This window comes from Myotis daubentonii, chromosome 9 (assembly GCF_963259705.1).
Source record: "Myotis daubentonii chromosome 9, mMyoDau2.1, whole genome shotgun sequence".
Taxonomy (NCBI): domain Eukaryota; kingdom Metazoa; phylum Chordata; class Mammalia; order Chiroptera; family Vespertilionidae; genus Myotis; species Myotis daubentonii.
The window spans coordinates 3,321,857-3,340,964 of NC_081848.1; the positions used below are offsets into that span (position 1 = coordinate 3,321,857).

The window sequence follows — 19,108 nt, forward strand, 5'->3', positions numbered from 1 at the left end:
GGCATGCTATAGACTCCAAGAAAAAGTCTTAGAAATACCCAAAGTGGTGACAAGAAATATTTGGCTGGAATTTGGAGTTCTTTTCAGTCATCTTTGCCTTTTGCTCCATGTTTAAAGATGCCTGTGAACTCAATGTAATTGAAATTTCCCATTTTGTCAATAGACGTTTGTCTGTACAGCTCCTCCACTTCCTCCATAAACTTACCTCCCATTGCTGTCAGCAGCTCTCAGGTAATTTCCCTGAATGGTGCCAGTCACTTCTTCATCAAAGCAAGTGAAAGCATTTCTGATGATATCTTCTGGATCTGTGCTGTTTAATTCTCACCAAACATCCTGAGGAACATGGTGAGATGTATGGGACCTGGAGCCTCATTCATCATGGCATCTAGATACTCATCGGTTGGATCTTTCCCCATGGAGGCAAGCATATCATGTAAATCTTCCTAGTCAATGAAACCATCTCTGTTCTGACCAGTCATGTTAAACTCCTGAACCTGTGATTGATCAAACATGGCTAACAAATTGGATGTTTCCCACTGGGGGTGCTTCTTGGTGGTCTTGGTCTGTGCCCTTTTGCTCAACAGGGTGGTGGTTAGATCCCTGCACTGCCACTTCAGTGACCCTTCTACACCCAGAGTTGTTAAAATACAACACTTCCAACCTCCCCTTAGCAAACTAGAAAAAAGCTCAGTCACCGTTCTCAGCCAACAGAGTGGGCCTGACTTGATGGAAAGGTGATGGGGGTGCAATTTTGACCCAGTGCACAGGAAGGAATATACAGCAGTGACTTAGAACATATGGTAATGTGTGGTGACTCGTTGGGTCTGATGTCTGAGTCAAGTGTGTATACATTTTTGGGGGCCACCTTATCCTATATAATAAAGAGGTAATATGCAAATTGACCATCACACCCTCGCACAAGATGGCCACCCTCATGTGGTCACAAGATGGCTGCCACAAGGGAGGGCAGTTAGGGGCAACCAGGCTGGCAGGGAGGGCAGTTGGGGAGACTGGGCCGGCAGGGGAGGGCAGTTGGGGGCAACCAGGCTGGCAGGGGAGGGCAGTTGGGGGCTATTGGGCTGGCAGGGGAGCAGTTAGGCATCGATCAGGCTGGCAGGGGAGTGGTTAGGGTGTGATCAGGCTGGCAGGCAGAAGCAGTTAGGGGCAATCAGGGAGGCAGACAGGCGAGCGGTTGGGAGCCAGCAGTCCTGGATTGTGAGAGGGATGTCCGACTGCTGGTTTAGGTCTGGGGCATGTTGTCACCAGCTGCAGCTTGTTTGAGAGATTTTAGCAAAGTCTAAAGCCTAAGCCAGGACAGTATATTTACATGGAAACACTGCTGCAAATAGCTTGTGTGGGGCTGCAAATTAGATGGGAAGGGGCCTCAGGGAATCCCCAGGGTGGAGCAAACAGTGTGCACCAGTCTGATGGAGACTCATATAAAGCCCTGTGACAGGGGAGGTCCCAGCACAGGAACAATGATCCCTGTGAGCACTCCCATCTGGGAGAAAGCTGCTTCTGAGTTCCTTCCCCAATGCCAGACAATCCGGTTCTTCCCCATAAGTGTCTGCGTCCCCCAAAGCCATCTGCTGCTGGGAGTCCAAGTAAGTTCATGCACTGGCCCTTTAAGAGGGACACCTGGGTCTCCAGCAGCCTCCGTGTCCCTCAGCCACAATCCCCACTGATCTTTACAGCCTGTAGTGAGGACTTCTCTTCCCAGCTTTGGGACCCTGGGCTGGGGGTCTGATGTGGGGCCGGGACCCCTTGCTCCTCATGGGTGGCCTCTCAAGGATGTGGTTTTGGCAAATGAGTACAACAATGAGTGAGAGGCAAAGAAGTTGAGGGTGTATTGGAGAGTGGTCATGATTGATCATGGTATAAAGAAGTTGGTTAAGGAAGAAAAAGAGGACATCCAGGTGGTGAAGGAGATGGTAGTGTCAGCTTATGAATGGTCATGATGACTCCAAATTGATGTGGTTCCCATATCAGAGGGAACAGGCTGGAAATATAATAGGTGGTCAGATAGAGGGATGCATGGCAGACTCCAGAGTAGTTAATGATTGGTGATGACATGGGAATGAATGCTCAAGGGAGGTGGGACGTTATCATTGGACCTTAAAAAATAGATTTTTTAATTGATTTCAGAGAAGAAGAGAGAGGGAGAGATAGAAACATCAATGACGAGAGAGAATCATTGATCAGCTGCTCCCTACATGCCTCACTCTGGGGATTGAGCCCGCAACCTGAGCATGTGCCCTGACCGGAAATGAACCCAGGACCCTTCATTCCGCAGGCCAACGCCAAACCAGCTAGGGCATCATTGGACTTTTTAAGGGAACTGAGAAGGCAGTCTATCGGATCACTTATGTCAATGTTTCTTAATCTTTAGTATTAATCAGCATTACATGAAAAACTAATTAAAACAGGTTGCCAGATGCCACCCCCAGAGTTTCTAGGTAGAATGTGATTGCTTTTATTTCTAAGTTTTCTAGTGATGCTGCTGCTGCTGCTGCAGTCCAGGGGCCATATTTTGAAATCCACTGACCCATATGTATGTTGAAATTGCCAATAATTAAGATAGCAGTTTAGATTTGCAGTGAACAGGAGAAAAAAAATAAAGAAGAGTGGTTGGTAGAAAACTACCAACAATCAGGGACAGAGGGTATACAGGGGTGGGCAAAAGTAGGTACATTATCAGCCATCATTACTTAAAAAATAAATCACAAGTAAGGATATGAAATAATGACAATAATAAAACAAATAACACAAATAAATAAGACAGTAATTAATAATACAATAAGCTGTTTCATGAACTCACAACTGTAAACCTACTTTTGCCCCTCAGTATAACCAGATGATGACAGTTAACCTGGGAATATTTATGGAGTGGTTAGCTGTATGGTTGAAACAGTGGTTGGTAGCAAAAGAGATTAAGGCAACACCAAAGGCAGATTGTTGAGGCCTTGCAGGTCAGTATTTCATTAGTATCAGGGTCTTTTATTTGGTGAGCAGGTAAATATCTGTTAAGAGAATCTCTGCAGGAATTGCAACTTTATTCATCTCAAGAATGATCACAACTGTAGCAATTTATATTCTGCTAATTAGGAAATATTAAGTCCTACAAAGCTAGATAGTACTTTACATTAAGATTAGGTAAGCTGGCCGAAACCGGTTTGGCTCAGTGGATAGAGCGTCGGCCTGTGGACTGAAAGGTCCCAGGTTCGATTCCGGTCAAGGGCATGTACCTGGGTTGCGGGCACATCCCCACTGGGTGATGTGCAGGAGGCAGCTGATCGATGTTTCTCTCTCATCGATGTTTCTGACTCTCTATCTCTCTCCCTTCCTCTCTGTGAAAAATCAATAAAATATATTAAAAAAAAAAAAGATTAGGTAAGCTGAGACAACCAAGATGGCGGCATAGGTAAACACCTGAACTTGCTGCCGTGCACAACCACATTAAAACTACAACTAAAAGACAAAATGAGTATCATCTAGAACCACGGGAAGGCTGGCTGAATGGAAATTCTACAACTAGAGGGAAAGAGAAAAGCGCACTGAGTCCGGCAGGAGGTGCAGAGGTGTGGAAGTGTGGAGGTACAGAGGCACACGAAAGGGGCTGGAAGCTGGGTACACTGTTGTCTTTTTCAATTGGGCGGGAGATACAAGTGCCCGACTGCTTGAACTCCAGTTTTGGATGAGAATTTGGGGACCCAGACTCATATGGAGAGAAACTGGACTGTCTGGCATCGGGCTGGAACGTGAGGGCGGCTTTCTCGCAGAGGTGCTTGTAGCGGTCCTTGTTCCTGCACAGGGCTGTGGGACACAGACCCCAGGACTGCTCCGAGGCAGAGCAGATTGGCAGCCATTGTGGTTTGCTCCGCCCTGGTGATTCCCTGAGACCCCGCCCCACCCAATTTACAACCACACCCAAGCTGTAGCAGAGGCTTTTGCATATGAATGGCCTGGACTTTCTCTGCCTAAAAACCTGTCAAACTGTAGCTGGGTCAGAGAACCCCAGAGCTTCTGAAAGAAGGCGTAAGGTCCATCAGCAGCCTGTATTACTTCACAGCTGTGCCTCATCTGGGCACCTCCAAACCCCAAACAAAGAGGAGGAATCTGCAGTTCTCTGTAGCTCCTGCTGGGTGGCTTCAGGCAGTGGCTGACTTTGCACCTCCTTGGAGATCCAAGAGGCAGTCTACCCAGTGGTCAGAGTGAGGCCATCCAGATTACAACTCTTCATATCGATAAGAGACACACTCAGGGGGCAGACTCAGTGAGCGCCAAAGCCCCACTGAAGCAAGTCCTGCCCCATAAGGGTGTCTCCTGCACAGCAGCTCTTCCATTGTACACACAGCTGGTCCTCACAGCCAATTGGCCTGGAGGTCAATTCCTCCCAGTGATACCAACAGTAATCAAGGTTTAACTACAACAAGACTGTGTACACAGCCCACAAAAGGGTGCACCAAGAGTGTCCACCTCTCATGTAATTGGGGAGGCTGAGCCACTGGGCCCTATAGGACACCTAGCACACAAAGCCACTCTATCAACACAGGGTAACAGCCAAAATGCAGAGATGAAGAAACAGGTCACAAATGAAAGAAATGGAGGAAAGCAAACTACTGGATATAGAGTTCAAAACCACAGTTATAAAGTTACTCAAGAATCTTCTAGAAACCTCTGAGAAATTTAGTGAGACCTTCAAGGATATGAAAAAGGACCAATTAGAAATTAAGCATACAGTGACTGAAATAAAGAATAATATACAGAAATCCAACAGCAGACTAGAGGATCCCAAGAATCAAGTCAAAGATTTAACCCACTGTATGCGGGAAACGTATTTATACGTTTTACGTATTTATACGTTCTACCAGTGTAGTAGAGCGCGGGACACGTATTAATACGTTTTTTATAGACTAGCAGTAGAATGCGGGTAACGTATAAATACGTAAACTAAAGTTATCGTAATTTTACTGAATGTTGCCATTTGCGCAAAAAATTAGCAAAAATGGCCCGTGCCACCTGTTAGCGCGCGCTAAAAACTACCCGCAAACAATGTGTTAAAATACGAAGAAGCAAAAAACACCCAACCAGAAAAGCAAAAAGCAAAAAGAACACAAAAATATGAAGATAGTGTAAGGAGCCTCTGGGACAACTTCAAGCATACCAACATCCGAATTTTAGGGGTGCCAGAAGAAGAGGGAGAGCAAGATATTGAAAACCTATTTGAAGAAATAATGACAGAAAACTTCCCCTACCTGGTGAAAGAAATAGACTTATAAGTCCAGGAAGCGCAGAGAACCTCAAACAAAAGGAATCCAAAGAGGACCACACCAAGACTCATCATAATTAAAATGCCAAGGGCAAAAGACAAAGAGAGAATCTTAAAAGCAGCAAGAGAAAGACAGTCAGTTACCTACAAGGGAATACCCATACGACTGTTAGTGGATTTCTCAACAGAAACTATGCAGGCCAGAAGGGAGTGGTGAGAAATATTCAAAGTGATGAATAGCAAGAACCTACAACCAAGATTACTTTATCCAGCAAAGCTATCATTCAGAATTGAAGGTCAGATAAAGAGCTTCACAGATAAGGAAAAGCTAAAGGAGTTCATCACCACCAAACCAGTATTATATGAAATGCTGAAGGGTATTCTTTAAGAGGAAGAAGAAAAAGGTTAAGATAAAAATTAGGAACAACAAAGTGACAACAAATACGTATCTATCAACAAGTGAATCTAAAAATCAAGTGAATAAAAAAATCTGATGAACAGAATAAATTGGTGAATAGAATAGAATCAGGGGCATAGAAAGGGTGTGGACTGACAATTCTCTGGGGGAAAGGTGTGTAGGGAGTGTGGGAAGAGACTGGACAAAAATCGTACACCTATGGATGAAGGCAGTGGGGGGAGGGGGGCGTGTAAAGGCATGGGGTGGGGTGGGAACCGGGTGGAGGGGAGCTATGGGGGGGAAAAGAGGAACAACTGTAATAATCTGAACAATAAAGATTTATTTAAAAAAATATTAGGTAAGCTGACATCTGATGGGACAATAAAGCTTAACTGGCTTGATAGTAGGGCAAGAGAGGACTGAGAGTATACAGGAATACAGAGTGAACTGTGAAAATATCGAGTAGCAAGTCTAAAGGGTGTTCAGGAGTAGTCAGGGGAACTACAACATGGGATCATCACCTGGCCGTTAGTGGTTCCAGTGCTTAAAACTCGCGGGATCCTAGTTAAATCATGTTTCTGTGATTGTTTCCTAATTTGTTAAATGGGTTTGTCATTTAGCCCTCAAGCTTCAGAGGATGTCTGAAGGCTAAATGAGTCAGTGCAAGTGCTTTGAAAAGGTAAAGTACTATACAAATTGAAATATTAAAAAAGTAAATAGTATTGCCCTGGCCAGTATTGTTAAATGGTTAGAGTGTAGCTTGTACACCAAAGGGTTGCAGGTTCAATTCCTGGGCCCTATAGGACACCTAGCACACAAAGCCACTCTATCAACACAGGGAAACAGCCAAAATGGATATAGAGTTCAAAACCACAAGAGCACGTACCTGGGTTGCAGGTTCCATCCCTGATCCTATTGAGTTGCATGTGGGAGGCAACCCATCCATGTGCCTCCCTCACATAGATGTTTCTTTCTCTCTTTGCCTCCCTTCCACTATCTCTGAAAAATCAATGGAAAGAATATCCTCGGGTGAGGATTAACAAGGTAAATAGTATTGAGCTCTCCTTAGAAATCATGGCAGAACCAATACTCAGGCATGGGAGAAATGCGTGGAAACATATCCAAGGAGAATAATGTTGCGTGCACAAGATTAAGCGTGCAATGTGGACAATTTCACATTCAATGTGGCCTTATAAATGAAAACCTCATAAAAGGGCTTTGCTGATCGATATCTCTCTCACATCAATGTTTCTCTCTCTCTCCCTTTCAAAATCAATGGAAAAAATATATCCTTGGGTGAGGATTAACAATAAAGAAATAAACAGAAAAGTCTTCACTGTTGAAATATTGTTAAAAAATTTATTTTTCTATAGTGATTTCCGTAGGAATTATACCTTTGGACCATAGTGACTATTTGCCTAACTGGCTTCAACTTGAGCAACTACACTCTCTCTCATGATGTCTACTACGGAGGATCTGTTTCTATACAGTGAGGAAAACGCAGGCCACTTCATGTACCCCAAGCAGGTTTCTATCCAGCTTGTGACCTGGATTGAATCGCCAGTTGCTGTTAAGACTACAGAAACAGGTAGGGATTGTGCTTTGTCAGTCCTCTGATGGCATTCTAGTCACTGTCCTTATTTTAAAATCCACTCTTTCATATAGCACGTGTACTTCCTGCCCTGGTCTCCAGCATCTCTGGTCTTACTACGTCTTACTACTCTCTTCTGTACCTGGCATTCAGCCATGCTTGCCTTCTTTCAGAACCTCCATGTGCAGACTTCCGCACAGGCTGCTCCACCTGCCGGTGCCACGCTTCTGGCTAATCTTCCTTTCCTGGGGTCCTTCCGTAATCAGTTCTTTTAACAGTCTCTTGAGCACCCTTCTCAAGTCTGGGTTAGCCCCTTTCAAACACTCCCCTCAGGACAGCATGTCATGTGACTAACTGCACACTTAATCACGTCCCAGCTGACCACTCTTGTGAAACAGTTACATATAGTCTTGGTCACGAATGCCTCCACCACTTAGGGCTTTGAGGTGCACGATGCATTTCTGAGGCCTGAGCCGTTACTGTGAACTCTTGGCCCACACCAGTTCAGTGAGACAGCCTTCACTTCTCCACTAGAAGACAGTACCCTTGGGGTTTAGGAAGCCAAAAAGTAACCGGCTGTGAAATGGCCACCTGGAAGAACCACTGCCATCTTAACCTATGAAAATTCTGTACCTGCAGGATTAGCCACCGTACATCAGAGGAGAGCTGTTAGGGCAAAGGAGGAAGAAGCCAACAGTGGAGTGAGTAGTAAATGTTCATTCTGAAAACTTTCTGGGGTGACCATGTGGTTTAAAAAAACACACAGCCCTGGCCAGTTTAGCTCAGTGGATGGAGTGTTGGCCTGCGGACTGCAGGGTCCCAGGTTGATTTCAGTCAAGGGCACATGCCCGGGTTACGGGCTTGATCCTCATTAGGGGGTGGGCAGGAGGCAGCCAAACAGTGATTCTCCGTGATCATTGATGTTTCTTTCTCTCCCTACCTCTCTGAAATCAATAAAAATATTTTTTAAAAAATAAAAAAATCACATCTCTATATAAAAGGCTAAGTGACTGATGGCTGGTACATATGAAACGCACAATTTAAAAATAGATGTTGACTCGCGCATGTGCGATACGCATAAAGCTCTTGCTGGCGCCAATTGCATGTTTCGATCTGTCATTGTTAATCGTGAATTTGGTTGATACTTCTATTATAAAGGGTGAATAGTGATATTAAAATATTTCTTCTAGTTAATTTCCTTTCAATGTGCACAAATCCATGCACTGGGCCACTATTTACATATAAAATCTAGTTTTTTAGTTAATTTTAATATTACATGAAATAGAGAAATTCATAAAGATCACCATTACTGTAGTGGTCAATGTCTTTTTAGTCTTCTGCTATGAATGTTTAAGATATTGAATGTGCTCTGCCAGTGTGGCTCAGTTGGTTGGAGCATCATCCCATACACCAAAAGGTCACAGGTTTGATTCTCAGTCAGGGCACATACCTAGGTTGCAGGTTTGATCCCTGGTTGGAGATTTCCAACTGACATGTCTCTCTTATATCAATGTTACTCTCTTCCACTCTCAAAATCAATGGAGGCTGGCCAGTGTGGTTCAGTGGTTGAGCATCAACCCATGCATGAACCAAAAGGTCATGGGTTTGATTTCCAGTAAGGGCACATGCCCGGGTATGGGCTTGATCCCCAGTAGAGGTTTGCAGGAGGAAGCCAACCAATGTTCCCCTCTCATCGATGTTTCTATCTCTATATCTCTCTCCCTTCCTCTCTCGCTAAAATCAAGTTAAAAAAAAAAAAAGTCAATGGAAAAAATATCCCATATCCTCAGGTGAGGATAAAAAAAGTTATGGCATGCTTTTTGAAAAGGGGTAGTTTCAATTTTGACCATCTGTATCTATTGTACAAGTAGTGTTAGACATTGCTTTATATCCCAGCAGAGTAGCAATCTCTATGGACAGTTTATCTATATAAAGCCTAAGTGACTGTTACGACCCGTTGACCAGTTGCCATGACACACACTGACCACCAGGGGGTTCAGAAGCTCAATGTAGGAGCTGCCCCCTGGTGGTCAGTGCGCCCCCCCAGCCAACCTCCCAAGGCCCTTCCTCCTGGCTGACCAACCTCCTGCAGCTTCCCTCCCACCCCCAAAATGGCCAGCCAACCTTCTGCGGTCCCTCCCAGCGGCTGGCCCCCTCCCCTGCATAGGCCTTGATTGCCAGCCCGGCCGAGGGACCCCACCCATGCATGAATTTGTGCACGGGGCCTCTAGTCACTTATAAAGCTAAAGCAGCGGTGTTCTAATTGTAGTGGGTACATTTGGGGCTGACAGGATAAACATGAATACTGGTAAGGGGTGAATACTACATTGTGAGCATGATGCTTTGGTTATCAGCAGCTGGTACTGCATGTTTTGCAGGGGCTGCAGGAGTTATAATGGATTCAGAAGGTACCAGTGAGCCATTCAAAGACCTCCCCAAAAAAGCCAATGAATGATTATAATGTCTCTCCTATGTCCTCAATACTATGGCTTAAGATGATAGACTGATAACTATTCACTTCTAGTTATTTTAGGACATAACATACTTTTTAGATCCATGGATGATACTAAATTATAAACTGTTTAAATATCATAGAGTATTTTAGCAAAGACAGGTTCTAAAAATCATAAAATCAGATAGATTAATAATGATATAGATATCAAGATTAGATTACAAATGTTGGTCATGGTTCTTACCCACTGTCTTAGTGTTAAAGATGTCATAAAGAAAAAAATACCCCAATATTTATAGACACAGGGGTTGTCAAAAGGTCTTTCTCTGACTTCAGCAAAGAGAAACAATCCAAATTTTATCCTTTAACTACTGGTTTAACTCTAATACAAGTTAATACTATTTCTCCTACTGCAGCAAATTCTCATTTTCTCAAGGCCTTTTCTTCAACTTTTCTGGAAATAAAATGTCATATTTGCCACCTTCAAATTAAAATGTTATCCTCATAAATATTATGTACCAGGTCGGTATATTCACTATCTAAGCTTTCCATATTTCAGGGTAAACAAAGACATGTATTTAGAGCTGTATTAATTATTATTAAAGGAAAACACAATCCAACCAAATATCAAGAGAAATGATGACCTTCCCATGCAGTTGTCTGATACAGAAAACACTGATTTTGACATATCTCTTTTTATTCAAATACCGTTCTGATCACTCATGGTCCAATAATATTCAAATAATAAACCAAAAAAATCCCAGATGGTAAAGATTGGTTTTCAAACATCATAGCCAATGATGCTGCGCTTGCCGATGATCTCGCCAACATAAAACCACATCCACACCTCAGTGGCCACCAACCCATTCAGCAGAGCTTCCTGGGGGGGTGGAGGGGGGGGGGAGACAAAAAAGGAAGCATTAACTTTAATGTACATCTTTTTGTTACACATTTAAAACTATTATTTTATAGGATTAAGTGACAGAGAACATAAGGATGCCATAAAATCAGAGCAGTTTTAGTCAAAGTCAAGAATGACTGATGTTAACTTTTGTTCAACTGCTGAGAAGCCCTGGAATCAGTTATGTAAGGTAAGTAGTTCAGAGCTTATAAATTCTTTTAAGCAGCCTTTAAAGATCTCAACTGACTTAACACTTTCATTATTAGTTTATGAGACACTTTATGAGCTCCACAACAACCCACATCCTGGAAATAGCTGACACATTAAGACAGGGCATTCATGAAAGGATGGCTATGGGAAGAAGGCAAGTCTCTGAATAGACATTTCTGATAGAGAAAAATCTGTTGAAAAATAAAAGACTCTGTTCTTCTCCTTTAGACATAATTTTTATGCACTTATTATTTGCCTTAACTCTTCTTGTATTTAGTAATTATTCAGTTTCACAAATCAGTGTTTTACTGCCTTGAAGAGAAAAATAGATAGTTCCAGAAAGCACTATTATATGTAAGTGCAAATATGGATCTTGAAACTCTAATTGAAAAAAAATACCCTTCCCCTTCAAATTAGATCAGAAATACTGGAAATTTCCTGAAAAAATATCCGTAGGATGTAGTTTCTTAAGTCAGCAATAATTTAGTTATTTAGGGTTTTTTGTCCTATGCTTCAATCACGCAAGCAAACATAAAATACAAGTTCCAGCCCGGCTGGCCTGGCTCAGTGGTTGAGCGTCCACCTATGAACTGGGAGGTCATGGATCAATTCCCCAACCTGGGTTAGGGTTCGATCCCCAGTGTGGGGCATGCAGGAGGCAGCCAATCAATGGTTTTTTGTCATCATTAATGTTTCTGTCTCTTTCCTTTTCCCTTCCTCACTGAAATAAAAATATACTAGAAAAAAAATAAAATACAAGTTTCAAATTCTTATAATTTTTAATTTTATCTTCACACAATTCAATAATCCTTTATAGCATATTATATGCTTGTTAGGTTTTGATATTTTTATCCTTCATGTGAATGTTAGCTACCTGCTTGTGATATATTCTAAGAGATTTTCTCACCAAATTGAGAATAGTTCCGACTATAGATGAAAACAAGTACAGAGTGAGCAAAGTAAGCCATCTATGTTAGTGCACTCACCAAAACAGGAAGAGAAAAATGCTGCCCAGAAAAACACTCACTTCTTTGTTACAGCAATAGAAAAGTCAGGTACAGAACAGCCCAATCAATCAGCAGTCAAGAGATTATCTCTCATTATGTTACTTTCAGCCTTACTGGGAAATACATGTATTAATCAAAACAATCAGAAAAATCCCAAGGGAAGACATTTTCTGTTATGCATATGCTATTAGTTAATTAATTAACCCTCACCTGAGGATATTTTTTAAAAAAATTGATTGCAGAGAGAAAAATATTGATTGGCTGCCTCCTGTTTGCACCCCAACTGAAGATGGCACCCGCATCCCTTTGGTGTGCTGGATGACGCACCAACCAACCGAGCCACCTGGCCAGGGCCAGGCGTTTTCATTTAGCACAGTTACCTTAACGGTGAGCTGCTTGAAGCTACCAGTCTGAGCACTCCGGACTATTTTTTTGAAGCTCTGAATGGCTGTAGGGATCTCAGCAGGGGTTGGAGGAATCAGCTCAACCTTGGCATAGTGCCAAAACGTGGCCAATCGAGGCTTCGAGTAAGTCACAGCAGCTGGAAAACAGAACACAACACAACAGGATGAGCTCACCAGAGACCGAAAGCAGCAGACGTATGGGCTGGACACACATTTATTCAGGCATCACAGCCACTCACGGCTGCATCAAATGTGCGCCTGCGTGAAGGTCAAGGCGGCTCCCTGGTCATAAGGGCCTTTTAAAGATGCAGAACACCTTTGCCACAAGGAAGTTCAATCAGGCAGGAAGCATAAGCACATTCAATTTTGCCAGACTTCACCAGTGGGCAGCGAGTACTGGTACTTCATTTATTTATGAACTAGAGGCCTGGTGCCCAAATTTGTGCACAGGCGGGGGGAGGGGACATGGGAGGTTGGCTGGCCAACCCTGCCCCTGATTGGGGTTGGTGGGGAGCCGATCAGGGGTGGGGCTGCAAGCAATTGGCTGACCAGCCCCGCCCCCTAGTCGAACTCCCAGGTTGAAGGGACAATTTACATATAATAAAATGTAGGATGGCAAATCTACTTATCTGTAAAGTTATTAGAAGTTGGACTGAAAAACAAGAGAACAGCAGTAATATAACACTTTCTTGGTAGAAAGAACAGAAAACGTGGAGGGAAGAGGTACAGTTGGGGAGGAAAGGAGCTGTGCAGAATGGCATCCTTCAGAATAAGATTAAAACTTGTGCCCTGGCCGGCTTGGCTCAGTGATAGAGCGTCAGCCTGTGGACTGAAGGGTCCCAGGTTTGATTCCGGCCAAGGGCACATGCCTGGGTTACGGGCTCGATCCCCAGTGGGGGGTGTGCAGAAGGCAGCCCTTCAATGATTCTCTCATCATGGATGTTTCTATCTCTCTCTCCTTCTCCCTTTCTCTCTGAAATCAATAAAGAAATATATTAAAAAAAACACACAAAACTTGTCACAATACTGGCCATAAATCCAGATGGAATTGTACATTAGCATCCATTTTTGGTATCCTTATCAATACGTGATGGACTAAATCTATTACAAAAGCACAGATGATCCTCCTTCAAAACATTACAAATAATAAAAAAAAAACCTACTTGTATTGTTAAGAGCTGCCAAAACTCAAATCTATTACCAATTCCTCAAAGTATTTACTATTTCAGGAAAAGAAGATTTTTAACAACCAGTGTGTAGATATAAGACTATGGTAGTGATTTCATCAAGAGGAAGGCATCTTATTAAAAAAAAAAAATTACAAGACAAATGTAATAAAAGCACAAATGCATGAACATCCACAAAGTGTCTATTGTTCAAAGATAGAGTCAAAGCTTCTAGTACTTTTTCTATTATTAATTGCCTGTGTTTAGTATTTCACTACTCTTAGAATTACTTTTTCCTTCATCCTCTGTGCTTAAGGCTATGGGCAATATTTTTTAAAACTGATTTTATGGAGAAAGGGAGAGAAGGAGGGAGAGGGAGAGGGAGGGGGGGAGAGAGAGGAAACACCGATTTGTTGCTCCACTATTTATGCATTCGTTGGTTGATTCCTGCATGTGTCCTGACCGTGATGAAACCTGCACCCTTGGTGTGTTGGGACAATGCTCCAAACAACTAGCAGCCAGGACAATGGGAACTTTAAGGAGACACAAAGTTCTTGGCGATGGCTCTGAACAGAACGATAAACGCCCGAAGATGGGGCTGTCAGAAAGTGCAGTCCGTCCTGGCCAGTGTGGCAGTTGGTTGGGCTCATCCTGTGCACCAATAGGTGGCTGGTTTGATTCCCAGTCAGCACACATCCCCACTAGGGGGTGTGAGGGAAGCAGCTGATTATGTTTCTCTCCCTCTCCCTCCCTCTCTCTTTAAAAATCAATAGAAACATTTTTTAAAAAAGTACAAAGTCTGTGTAACTCTTTAAAATTTAATCTTTAATTTCACCCTTAAAAAAAAAAATCAGTACACTGTACACAAACAGTGTTCTTTAGGAGAAAAGTTACAGCTAGAAAAGCAAAGCAAGAATAAATCCCACGTTACTGGATGAGAGTTGGAGACATTCATATGAATTTATGTTTAACATATGCACACAGAAACAATCCTATATAATAAAACCCTAATATGCAAATCGACCAAACTGTGGAACGACTGCTTGCTATGACAAGCACTGACCACCAGGGGGCAGACACTCAACGCAGAAGCTGCCCCCAGGTTGGGGCCGGTGAGAGGGTGGTGCCAGTCAAGACAGGTGCCAGCAGGAGGTCCCCCAATCACCCCACCGATTGGCCCTGATCACTGGCCAGGCCTAGGGACCCTACCCGTGCACTGGACCTCTAGTTATATACATGCATGTGTACACAAGGCTTAGTGTGTACACACATACCCTTGTTCACCAAGAGGGCCTAGAACAATGATATAATTTAATAGCAAAGAATATATCTAGCCGAAACCGGTTTGGCTCAGTGGATAGAGCGTCGGCCTGCGGACTGAAAGGTCCCAGGTTCGATTCCGGTCAAGGGCATGTACCTGGGTTGCGGGCATATCCCCAGTAGGAGATGTGCAGGAGGCAGCTGATCGATGTTTCTCTATCATCAATGTTTCTAACTCTCTATCTCTCTCCCTTTCTCTCTGTAAAAAATCAATAAAATATATTAAAAAAAAAAAAAAGAATATATCTAGTGCCTAGCTTTTAGTTTCAAAAAAACATTGTCCAATAAAAAGGAACTAGGGGCTCTTGGAGAAATGGCTGATTCTAAGGCTGGGGCAAGGAAAGTAAAAAATGAGCCTGAGGCATCTTTTAGTACCAGGAAGTAAAGGGGGCAGTCAGGACAGAGGTGCCAACCTGAAGAGTTCTCAATGGTCACAGCTGCAACAACCTGAGCACAACATAAAGAACATGCTTCTGGAGGTATGGAGTATGAAGTAAATGCAGAGTCCATACAATAAATGATTGAGCAGGTAAATGAACGGGAAAGAGACAAATCTTTCTCAGAATTCCATTTACGTGTATGTAGGTACTTCCTCATCCAGGAGATGGACTCCCTGCTGATGGCACAGCTACTCCCAGCCCCTACTCCAGGGGTGGGAACGTCTGACCCAGACCATATAGGCCCTCAAAATCATTTGGTTTGGCCCTGCCAATGCATTAGGGGTGAGTTAATGACATGTTTGATCTAATAAAGCAGTTTATAAGTATTCAAATGGCCCTCGGCAGAAAAATGGTTGCTCACCCCTGTCTCAGACCATGGGCTCGACTCAGTTACTTGCTTGTCAACAATAGCGTATGGACAGGGAAAAATAACTACAGTGAAGAGACCTAGGGAATCACCTTCACCAAGCGATGAAAGCTCATTCTCCACTGACGTGATGTGGGTATCACATGCGTCCTGTGATTAGATGCACTTCACTTCTGTGGGATTCTTTCGCAAAACCCATAGCTCCAGACTGACCATGAGGAAAACATTAGACACATCTAGACAGGAGACCATCCTTACAGGATACTCACACATACTTACAGATACCTTAACACTGTCAAAGTCATGAAAGGTAAGGAAAGACTGGAAAACTGTCACACCACAGGAGGTAGGGAGATTGACAAAATGCAATGCGGCACCCTGGATTGGCTCTTGTAACAAAAAGATTAATTAAAAAAAGAAAGAATGGGTGAGCCCTGGCTGGTGTGGCTCAGTGGATAGAGCACTGGCCTGCAGACTGAAGGGTCCAGGGCTCGATTCCAGGTCAGGGCACATGCCTGGGTTGCGGACTCAATCCCGGTGTGCAGGAGGCAGCGGATCAATGCTTCTCTCTCATTGATGTTGCTATCTCTCCCTCTCCCTTCCTCTCTGAAGTGAATAAAAATATATTTAAAGAAGAAAAGGGTGAAATCCAAATAAAGTATCAAGCTTAGTAAAAAGGGAAAAAAAGGATACTCTGAACTTTGTGGGGAAATTTAATGCTAACATGACTTAATTTGTAAGATTCTTTGTCCTCCAAGAGAATTAACAGATACAGTAATTTTAATTAGACATTTAACATTCACATTTAATAAGCTGAGCCATATTATAAAGCAAATATATTCCCACGTTCACATTCTGACCCCATCTGACTTCTCCTTTCTGAGTACTTTTGCAAGAATAGCCACCATTATCTTTCAATTATTCAAAATAGTAAAAAATTTACCTATTTCATGATAAAGTTATTTTTGTACTGCCTTTATTTTTAGATTTTATTATTAAAATTTGTTTGCATTTCACCAACACACACAATCTAAATGATCTGAAAGCCACTTGAAATTTTGCCTCATATCATCCGAAGTCCAAAGAATGAAACCCTTGTTCCTTCTCTTTTCACTTATGTAAAACTGTAGAGCTTCGGGCGGTGTGTGGACTGTTTACAGAACTAGCAGAACAGCTACTGACAGTGCCTGCCGCCGGAAGGCCTTCCATCCCTCACGGCTTGTCTGCCGATGGAGGAGAGGCAAGGGAGAAGAGCAGAAAATACCAGTAACAGTGTATTTTAAAAACCTATTCGCATTTCATAATCCAATGCGCGCGCCAGCTCCTCAGATCCGCACTCAGCGCTGACGGGACCCCGCACCCGAGAAGCGGCCTCGCCCCGGGGACAGCGAGCCGCTGGCCGCCAGCGCGCGGCGGGAGCGCCGACGGCAGGGAGACCCCGCGCGGGGGCCCCGGGTGCCGCCGCTTCTTCAAACAGGAACTCCCGCGAGTGCGACGCTGCGGGAGTCAGCCTGGCTTGCAGCCGTTTGTATGCTTACTGGGGCAGGGATATTCGTCCCTGAAACCAACGCCCCTAAAAATCCTCCCAGAGCTGGCGTGGCTCCGCGGCTGAGCACCGACCCACGAACCAGGAGGGCATTCCCGGTCAGGCACAGGCAGGGCTGCAGGTCCGACCGCGGTGCGGGGCGTGCGGGAAGCAGCCAGTCAATGAGCCTCTCATCACCGATGTCTCTCTCTCTGGAACCATTAAAAATACGTATTTAAAAAACCCTCCCAGGAGCTGGCCAGTACAGAAAGCAAAGGACTTCTGCAGAGGCCAAGCGGACAGGCTGACGAGGCCCTTTCGTCCTTTCCCACACCGCGGCCCCCTTTCCCGATGTCCCCACAGAGCCACGCTCCCCATATCCGACCCCAGGGCAGCGGCGGCCCGCGGCCCCTCGGCGCCCACCGCCGGGGCAGGCTCCGCTGCGCTCACCGTTCACCAGCGCGGGGGCCTTCTCCGCGAGGTTCCGGACAAACTGGGCCATGGCGCCGGGAGGGACACTGCAGCCCGAACCTCCGGCTGAATGTCACCCTCGCAAGGACCCGCCGAAGGACCCCGTTCCGCGTCCAAGGTCAGGCCGTCCTTCTCGCGCCGGCCCACGATATTTAGATGTCCCACGGCCCTTCCGGAATCCAGCTGGTGAATGTAGCTTCTTCAGCCACAGAGGAAAGTGGGCACGAAAGGGCGAGAGTCTTCGAGGAGAACCCAGGATTCCCGGGGGAGCAGGCACTTCTTGGGGCAGTCGCTCGGAGCCGGAATGCAGCGCATGCGCCCTGAGGCTCTCTGGACCCACCCCCACTCTTCCGCCCCGCCGCCCGGAGCCGGAAGACGGCGAAGGGAGAGGAGGCGCATGCGTCCTGCGGCTCTCTGGACCGGTCCTCCACGCTTCCGCCCCGCCGCCCGGATCCGGAAGACGGCGAAGGGAGAGGAGGCGCATGCGTCCTGCGGCTCTCTGGACCGGTCCTCCACGCTTCCGCCCAGCCGCCCGGAGCCGGAAGACGGCGAGCGGAGGAGAGGTGCCGAGCGGCACCCTGGACCCGCCTCCACTCTCCCGCCCAAGGTGCTAGCGCTTCGGAGAACTTAGGGAATGAGGGCTTGCGCTGACCCTTTCAGGTCTACTCGAACGCTCTACAAAGCCAGAGAGGCTCCTGGCCAAACATGTCAAGTCCGGGGCAGAGCAGGCGCCCCACAGCCTTTCTTTAGCTGGAATTCGGGTTCCCCCTCGTCCTCTTAAAAGGATTGGAATCCTATTCCCCCAACTCCCTCACCAGCCGCGGGAAACTGTGCAGATAGGAGGAACAAAGCCACGTTTACAGAGGATTCCGGTGTGCCCGGCATTTTGATACAAAGCTGTAAATGGGGTAGTGTCCTCATCTGATAAATGGCCGCGTAGCTATGAATGGCAGAGCCGGGATCTGAAGAGGTTGCAGTGCAGACAGCAGTATCGGATTCGCGTGCTGCTGACCTGGAGAAGGTTGAACGGATGTATACCTGGACGACTACCTGCCACAGAGTTGAAACTTTATAGTTGAGCATGACAGGAAGAAAACATGTAGTAGGGACGTGGCATTTGGAAAAATGTCTAAGGTGCCCGGGGAGGCCTGAGAAGTAAAACTTGGATTGATGGCATAGGGGTGGGAAGAAAAACTAGGAGCCAAGGGCAGGATTCGGTGGAGTGGTTCAGCTGCCTTATACTAAAGAGAAGTCAGTTAAGGATGGGGACGTTAAGTCGGCAATATGGAAACATTAGCTGGAGCAGTTTCAAAAGATTAGAAGTCAGAGTGAATGAATGAAGCGACAGGGCTGTAAAGGAAAACAAGTCAGAAAGCCACACAGGGATGTGGAAGTCAAGGGAGAGACGGGAGATAGAGAAGGGGCTGACGTCCTGATGAGGCACGAAAGCAGGCTGGAGGGATCAGCCTTGGGAAGGTGGGCCTTCCTCACAGGGGGATGATGGGAGAGAATGTTTGAAAGTGAAAAAATTTTAAAAAATATATGTATTTTAAAATATATTTTATTGATTTTTTTACAGAGAGGAAGG

The 19,108-nt window shown here is 45.0% G+C and overlaps 1 protein-coding gene and 1 pseudogene across 1 annotated transcript; both read right to left on the reverse strand.

Annotated features, from left to right (window-relative positions):
* Positions 1–6: 6 nt before the first annotated feature.
* LOC132241704 (myosin regulatory light polypeptide 9-like) lies at positions 7–10,433 on the reverse strand (annotated as a pseudogene).
* ATP5MG (ATP synthase membrane subunit g) lies at positions 10,386–17,796 on the reverse strand. The gene is made up of 3 exons (XM_059707752.1): positions 17,500–17,796; positions 12,208–12,368; positions 10,386–10,589 (listed from the first exon to the last, which is right to left on the reverse strand). Exons 1-3 carry the CDS (start codon positions 17,549–17,551, stop codon positions 10,491–10,493), a joined length of 312 nt encoding a protein of 103 aa, XP_059563735.1. The 5' UTR covers positions 17,552–17,796; the 3' UTR covers positions 10,386–10,490.
* Between the last annotated feature and the right edge of the window lie 1,312 nt (positions 17,797–19,108).

Bases quoted from the DNA above. Each gene is read 5' to 3' on its own strand.
- ATP5MG (XM_059707752.1), bottom strand. From the start codon at position 17,551: ATGGCCCAGTTTGTCCGGAACCTCGCGGAGAAGGCCCCCGCGCTGGTG. The intron at 12,369-17,499 runs GTGAGCGCAGCG...TCTGTTTTCCAG, and splicing joins GGCCCCCGCGCTGGTGAACG to CTGCTGTGACTTACTCGAAG. The intron at 10,590-12,207 runs GTAACTGTGCTA...CCACCCCCCCAG, and splicing joins TCAAGCAGCTCACCGTTAAG to GAAGCTCTGCTGAATGGGTT.